This window comes from Arachis hypogaea, chromosome 9 (assembly GCF_003086295.3).
Source record: "Arachis hypogaea cultivar Tifrunner chromosome 9, arahy.Tifrunner.gnm2.J5K5, whole genome shotgun sequence".
Taxonomy (NCBI): domain Eukaryota; kingdom Viridiplantae; phylum Streptophyta; class Magnoliopsida; order Fabales; family Fabaceae; genus Arachis; species Arachis hypogaea.
This window is the reverse complement of record NC_092044.1, coordinates 113,716,557-113,724,779: the sequence shown is the minus strand read 5'-3', so window position 1 is coordinate 113,724,779 and position 8,223 is coordinate 113,716,557. Positions and strand designations below refer to the sequence as shown.

Below are 8,223 nucleotides of genomic sequence, written 5' to 3'. Positions count from 1 at the left end.
AGGATTGAGTAAAATAAGTTTTTAATTGTCCTTGAATTTAACTGCTTAAGTAAAATAAGTTTTAAATTGTAACTTTAGCTTTGTTTTGTTTTTCTTTGTTCGATAACAAGCTTTTGGGCCACATCTCAAAAGAAATGAACCCGTATCATTAGAGGCCACGTTTTAGGCCTAAAGCGGCAAGGTTAAATGGCGCATGAACACCAATTATGGTTGGGTCAATGTCAATCATTTAGTATTTGAATTGAATTTTCTTAAATAATGATTAGTGAAATATATTTATAATCAGAAAAAGTATTTTTATATAATTATATAAGTATTTGTGAATTGTGATAAGATTTTTAAAAATAATTTATTAAAAAACTTGTATTTAAGCAAGTAATATATATATATAATGGTTTAAAAAAATTTAAAATATTTTAACAAATTATTTATTAGAATAAATATTAAATACTTCTTATGTATAATCCAAACATAAAAATATTTTTTAAGAAAGATAAAAAAAACTTTTGTAAAAAATCAATTCAAACTAACCCTAAGCTAAGAGGGGTGAAGAAACTTATCTTGTATATATAAAGTCCAATTACATACCAAGTAATGATATATATCCGAAGTAATTTTTTTATTATCCTCCTATTCTAAAGCTATAGAATCTTTGAAATAAATCTAATGCCTTCAAAACGAGATAATAATTATTTGATATCTGAATTTATATACGATTTTTAATTTAGTTGTTAAAATTTTAATTATTTTTATTTAGTTTTTAAATTTTGTGAATATAATTGATGCTAGTTATTTAGATAATTTTTTATGCACAAACATTAATAAAACGTTGATGTGAATAGCTGAATGTCATATTAAAATCAATAAAATAATGTTGTTTTAATTTTGACACTCAAATAATACAAAATAATATCGTAGTAATATTTATTAAAAAAATTTTAGTTGTTTATGTCAGCATTCTATTAATGTCTATATATTAAAAATTGTCCCATAAACTAATATGAGTCACGTTTATAAAATTTAAAATTAAAGATTAAATAAAAATAATTAAAATTTTAAAGACTAAATAAAAACAATTAAAACTTTAAAGACTAAATTAAAATTTGTATATAAATTCAAGATCAAATTGAATATTAATTCTTTTAAAATATAGAAAAAAGCATGTAATCTTTCTTTCATTATGTTTTTGTAAGAAAAATAATTGGAAGAGATAATTTAGAATTATTTTAACATATATAAAAAATAAAAAAAAAGATAATTTAAAATAATAAATAATTTTTTTAAAAAATTTATATATATACAAATATATTAAAATTAATTATTATATATTTATGCGTGTTATTTAATTTATTTTTAATATATATGTATTTTATAATATACACTTATGATAGTTGTTTTTCCTAATAGTTTTCTTATTATAGAAGAAGAAGCAATGCTTGCAAATCTAACGAGAAGACAAGTATACTTCACTACATGGATTTAATAATTGGCCTAATTGTGACTTCATTTAAAAGCTAACTTTAGACATACTGCTTCTATAGTGGTGTTCATGATTATCCCTGCAATCCATGGAGATGAATGCTTCATCATTGGAAACAGATATTTTTGGGTGGGAATTAAAGGACCTCCTTATTCTCTTGATTATAACGGACCAATAGTAACTTGCATAAAGAAACAAAAGAAATTAAAAGTGGAGTAAAAAGCTTGGATCACATTAAAAATGGATGGATTATGGATCACATCTTCGGAAACCCTAGAGTTCACGGGACATTGTCACAATCAGACAAAATTTATAGAGATTTGGATTTTCTGCTGTACCATTTGTTGCTTGCACATTGCCATGTCTGCAACTCTTTATTTTCTAATCATCCTCCCATGATCCCATCCACCGTCTGATTCTTCAGAATTTACTAGTGCTATGCCTACTATTTTATTTGTTCATCCCAGACACTGTTTTTTCAGCTTGGCAGAAAAACAAAAAACAACCCCTTACAATAAATTATATATTTTTTTTTATAAAGACACTAGTTAAAAAATCATAAATGATACGTGATTTAAATATTCGTGAAATGGAGCATTTAAATATTATATAGGAGTTATTAGTTTAATTTTTAGAATATTTAATTTAATTTAATGTATTTTAATTTTTATTTATTTAGTTATTAGATTGGATTTTATGTGAGTAACTTTAAGATTTTTGTTATTTTATTTTAATAAAAGATTATAAATACCTCCTAAATTATTGTCACCTAGAGTGATTAGAGGTGTAAAAATATTCTTTTTTGATTTTTTAATGAAATATTGGTATGGACAAGTGAGGTTTACATTGGGAAATTGAGTAAAAGATTGAATGAGTCTTTTCGATTCAATTTTTAAATTGTGAACAAATTAGATTGAAGAGTCTCAATTCTTGTTGCATCAACAAATAAAGTAATAAATAGACTAAAGCCCAGTTTAGGTAAACAACTTAATTAATCTATTTTTAAAAAAATAGTTTAAATAATAAATAACTATATTAAAAATAGCTTATAAATAAGTAATTTTGTATTTGGATTTTTAGTTTTAAAAATGTTTATTTTATAGAAATGTGATAAAAAAATAATAGTAGTATGAGAGAAGTCATTTTTTTAACTTCTGTGTAAGCTCCTAAATAACTTCTTAAAAAGTTGCAATTTAATTTCGAAAATTGCACTAAATATTAATACTACTACTTTTCATAAGTCAAAAGTTCAAAAAATTACTTTTAAAATTTTTCAAACGGACCCTAATTCTCTTTTTGAATTCAATTTCAACTTATTCTTTTATTTTAAATTTTAATTTTTTTTATTTTAATTCTTATCTATTTATTTATCATTAGTTATCACCTCGTTTCAAGAAATGTATAGAAGGATGTTATTTTTTGTTAATACTCTTTCTATTAATTTTTATATGTTAGTCAAAATTGAATTATAAACTTAGCAAAAAAAGAAGGGTCATTTGAAGAGTAATTAGATAAGTCCAGCGACGTTAGCAACTTAGCATGTAGAGAAAACGGATTAGGAGAAGGCTCTGGCTTGTGCTTATCACATCACATCACATACATTACCACTTTGCAAAGAGAAAAATAAAGAATGCGGGACCGATGATCCATAATCATGAAGAAAGAAAGCGGGTAACATTTAACTTATAATTTAATAATTTAATATCTTACCAAATATAAAGATGAATATTTATCACCTTGTCATTTTCATATACAAACTTGAGTGTTTCTCCACTTTCGTCGATTGGCTTTATCCACCAATGTCACGTGTAACCGATGAAGGCAAACCAACAAGCAAAAATAATCTTTATAGAAAAGAAAAGAAAACACAGATCGTATATTTCTATATTATATTATATTAAGAGAAATCATTAGAACTTGTCGGTTAATGGTTATATATAGGCACAGCATTAGCATCCCAACTCCCAAGAGTGTGTGAGTGTAGAGTGTAGAGTTATTAGCCATGGTTTCTCTTAGTCCTAGTCCATTGGTTGCACTGTGCTTATTATGTTTTCTTGCATTTTGTATACCTCAATCTTCTTCTGCAGTCACCAAAATTGGGCTAGGCTACCGTCTGATTTCAATTGAAAATGGAGCTGATGGTGCACTTGTTGGGACTCTCCAAGTTAAGCAGAGTAACAACATCTATGGTGCTGATATTCCCCTTCTAAGGTTCTACGCCAAGTAAGTACTACTTAGCTACTAGTTTGAGTAGTTTCTTCAGTATTCACTATCTCTACTTCTCTCTCAAACTTGTTCTAAAAGATTCTCCATTGTTGCAGGCACGAGAGTGAGAACCGTTTGAGGGTACACGTCACTGATGCAAAGAACAAAAGGTGGGAGGTTCCTTACAATCTTTTGCCGAGGGAGCAACCACCTCCTTTGAAGCAAAGCATTGCATTGTCAAGCTCTTCAGAGAAGAAGAAGAACAAGAAAAAGAAGAACCAAAGATCAGTGTCAGAGAAAGATTACCCTGGCTCTGAGCTTGTTCTTACTTACACTTCTGACCCTTTCAGCTTTGCGGTGAAAAGAAAGTCAAATGGGGACACCCTTTTCAACTCAAGCTCTGATGACACTGACCCATTTAGTTCATTGGTGTTCAAGGACCAATACTTGGAGATCTCTACCAAATTGCCCAGAGATGCTTCTTTGTATGGATTGGGAGAGAACTCACAGACACATGGGATCAAGTTGTATCCTAATGACCCTTACACTCTGTATACTACTGATATAGCAGCCATTAATGTCAATGCTGATTTATACGGGTCGCACCCAGTGTACATGGATCTCAGAAATGAGGGTGGCAAGGCATATGCACATGGTGTTCTGCTGCTGAATAGCAATGGAATGGATGTGTTTTACACAGGCACATCTCTAACATACAAGGTCATTGGAGGTGTTTTGGATTTCTACTTCTTTGCAGGACCTTCTCCTCTCAATGTTGTTGATCAATACACTTCTTTGATTGGAAGACCAGCTCCAATGCCTTACTGGGCTTTTGGTATGATTCTCTTTCCATTCTCTCTTATTGTAACTAGTACTGTATTGCTTACTCTGTTTTCTAAGCATTCATAATGAAAATCAGACAAGGCTTTTGGCTTTTCTACTTGGCTGTTTATTTGGCATCCTATGTGGTATGTGCCTTAAAAGCAAGTGCTCTTGGAGTCATTTATTTTGTTAAGTTTAAAATTATTTTTTATTTTATTAATATGTTTAATGCTAATGTGAAAATTTCTCCTATCTGTGACATACAATACGTTTCCATGGTTTCCAAAAGTTAGAATTTACATCTGCAATATGATATATTTAACATTAAAAGCTTTTTGGGTCATATTCTAAGTTAATTGTTTAGTTTATGTACCAACAAAATAAATAAAGTTGGCCCTTGTGAAAGACACGTGTAAAGCAATTATTAGTAACAAAGTCAAAAACAATAATTCTATTTACTTATTTAGTTATCTAGCACGGTTGATAGGCACATGTGTTGATTTCTCTTTTGGGGGGGCTAGAAGCCTAGTACATTGCATTAACTCTGCTACCCATGGCTTTGTCTTTTTCCTCCTTAATAATAATAATAATAATAAATTGCATAATGCTATTATGTTTGGTACGGTAGGATTTCACCAATGCAGATGGGGATATCACAATCTATCTGTTATAGAAGATGTTGTGGAGAATTACCAGAAAGCTAAAATCCCACTTGATGTGATATGGACGGACGATGATCATATGGATGGGAAGAAGGACTTCACGCTGAACTCAGTGAACTACCCTCGTCCGAAGCTTCTAGAGTTCTTGGACAAGATACACAGCATTGGAATGAAATACGTTGTGATTGTTGATCCCGGAATTGCCGTTAATGCAAGCTATGGAGTATACCAAAGAGGAATGGCCAATGATGTTTTCATCAAGCACGATGGGGATCCCTTCTTGGGTCAAGTGTGGCCAGGTGCAGTGCACTTCCCAGATTTCCTGAATCCAAAAACAGTTTCATGGTGGGGTGATGAGATTCGTCGTTTCCATGAACTTGTACCCGTTGATGGCCTTTGGATTGACATGAACGAAGTTTCCAATTTCTGTAACGGAAAGTGCACAATCCCAGAGGGAAGAATTTGCCCCAATGGAACAGGACCTGGATGGATATGTTGCTTGGATTGCAAGAACATCACAAACACAAAATGGGACGACCCTCCTTACAAAATCAATGCTTCAGGAATAATGGCCCCGGTTGGTTACAAAACTATAGCCACAAGTGCTGTTCACTATAATGGGGTTCTAGAGTATGATGCTCACAGCCTCTATGGTTTCTCTCAATCCATTGCAACCCACAAGGGTCTCCAAGGGATTGAAGGGAAACGGCCTTTCATTCTTTCGCGCTCCACTTATGTTGGTTCAGGCAAGTATGTTGCACATTGGACAGGTGACAATCAAGGTACATGGGAGAATCTGAGATACTCAATATCCACAATGCTCAACTTTGGAATCTTTGGGATTCCAATGGTTGGTTCTGATATATGCGGTTTCTATCCACAACCAACTGAAGAGCTTTGTAATCGGTGGATTGAGGTTGGTGCTTTCTACCCTTTCTCAAGGGATCATGCAAACTATTACTCCCCAAGACAGGAGCTTTACCAATGGGAATCAGTAGCTGAATCTGCTAGAAATGCTTTGGGCATGAGGTATAAGATTCTTCCGTATCTCTACACACTCAACTATGAGGCTCATCTTAGTGGTGCTCCAATTGCAAGGCCACTTTTCTTCTCATTTCCATCTTTCACCCAATCCTACGGGCTCAGCACACAGTTCTTGCTTGGGAGCAGTGTCATGGTTTCTCCTGTGGTTGAACAAGGACAAACACAAGTTAAAGCATTGTTTCCTCCTGGCACGTGGTATAATTTGTTTGATATGGCACATGGTGTTGTATCCAAAGAAGGGACTTATGTCACTCTTGATGCGCCTCTACATGTGGTGAATGTGCATTTGTATCAGAATGCTATTCTTCCGATGCAACAGGGTGGAATGGTATCTAAGGATGCTAGAACCACACCCTTCAGCCTCATTGTGACATTCCCAGCAGGAGCAAAAGAAGGAGAAGCTCAAGGGAACCTCTTCCTCGATGATGATGAGCTACCGGAGATGAAGATAGCTAGTGGTTCTTCAACCTACATTGATTTCCATGCTACTATAAAGGATGGAACCGTGAGAGTGTGGTCACAGGTTCAAGAGGGTAAATTTGCCTTGGATAAAGGTTGGGTTATTGACAGCATAAATGTGTTGGGAGTAACTGGAAGTAAGGCAGTGATGGATGTGTCACAGTCACATGTGAATGTTAGTATAACGGAACAACAATTGTATGGGCAAGGTGATGATGGAGGAAGCAAGGTAGTGATGGTGGGAATGAATGGCTTGAATATTCCTGTTGGTAAAAATCTTGACATTACTTGGAAAATGGAATCATAAGATGCTGTTGGGGTGTTCCATCTTAATAAGAAACCTTTGTAACTTCTTTTTTCTTTAGCTTAGTTGAAGGAGATATTAGCTCAAAATGTTCGTCCTAGTCTAGCACTGCACAGCTCAATACTATGTTTAATCTTTGGAATTTGAAATCACATTTATTTGTGCCTTTTTATTAGGTGATTCTTTTTACTTATTAACTTATTATTATGTATTTGTGTTCTTTTAAATTTCGTATTTTATTTTACAGAAAATGAAACTCTCCTCTTAGATATCAATAACACATTTTTTCTTTTTATTTTATAGGCTAAAGTATATTTTTTATTTTTAAAATTTGACAAAAATTTTAAAAATATCCCTACGTTTTATTTTGTTTTAATTTTATCTCAAAAGTTTTTTATTTGCATCAAATATACCCTCAGCTAAATTTTCAAAAAATTTAAGACCAATATAATAATAATGCATGAAAATTATGCTTGATTTGCTTGTATTGATAGTTGTTCTTATGAAATTGTTGTTGAATTGGTCTTAAATTTTTTGAAAAATTAGCCATTAGGATATATTTGATGTAAATCAAAAACTTCTAAGACAAAAATTAAAACAAAATAAAATTTAAGAATTATTTTAAAATTTTGGTCAAACTTTAACTAAGAAACATGTCCAAATGCATCTTAAGTCTTAAGTAGTAGTAACAATGATTAGGGTTTGGATCCAATCATAACCCTACTCACGAGTTAAGATTTTTATATAAATTCAATTATATTCTATTTGCGGGTTGAGAACATTTCAATTCTAACTCTATCCGTTCTTAATTCGTGAGTATCCGATTCTACCCACGGTTATAAAAAGGATGCAATATTATTATATAACTTGATAATAATTTAAAATAGAACTGATTTTTATGTGAAAAAAAGTATTAAATTATTAATTAATGATCTTCTCTTAATGGCTAAGGATCTTTTGCATTTAGTAAAAAGTCTTTAGTTTAACATCTACTTAAAACATATTTTTATATAAGTAGATATAAGGTGCGGATCGAATTGGCAATTCTATCAACTCGCATGAAAACTCTACTCGTACACTACCCTAATAACTACAGATCGAGTTGACAATTCTATTTGATAGAATTAGGTCGAATTAGATACCCCTACTCACTGCGGTTCGAATTGACAATCCTATCCGAGTGAATTTGATCACATTAAATATCTACGGGTGCATGTTAACACCCCTATTAACTAGTAGGGAAGGAG

The 8,223-nt window shown here is 31.8% G+C and overlaps 1 protein-coding gene across 1 annotated transcript; it reads left to right on the top strand.

Moving 5' to 3' along the window:
- Nucleotides 1–3,228: 3,228 nt before the first annotated feature.
- LOC112712097 (alpha-xylosidase 1) lies at nucleotides 3,229–7,151 on the top strand. The gene is made up of 3 exons (XM_025764893.3): nucleotides 3,229–3,703; nucleotides 3,802–4,520; nucleotides 5,136–7,151. The coding sequence occupies exons 1-3, from the start codon at nucleotides 3,483–3,485 to the stop codon at nucleotides 6,977–6,979; spliced, it is 2,784 nt and encodes a 927-aa protein (XP_025620678.1). The 5' UTR covers nucleotides 3,229–3,482; the 3' UTR covers nucleotides 6,980–7,151.
- Nucleotides 7,152–8,223: the final 1,072 nt, after the last annotated feature.

Excerpts from the sequence above, each read along its gene's own strand:
- LOC112712097 (XM_025764893.3), top strand. The coding sequence starts at position 3,483 with ATGGTTTCTCTTAGTCCTAGTCCATTGGTTGCACTGTGCTTATTATGT. Across the intron at positions 3,704-3,801 it reads CTTCTAAGGTTCTACGCCAA|GCACGAGAGTGAGAACCGTT; the intron begins GTAAGTACTACT and ends CCATTGTTGCAG. Across the intron at positions 4,521-5,135 it reads AATGCCTTACTGGGCTTTTG|GATTTCACCAATGCAGATGG; the intron begins GTATGATTCTCT and ends TTGGTACGGTAG.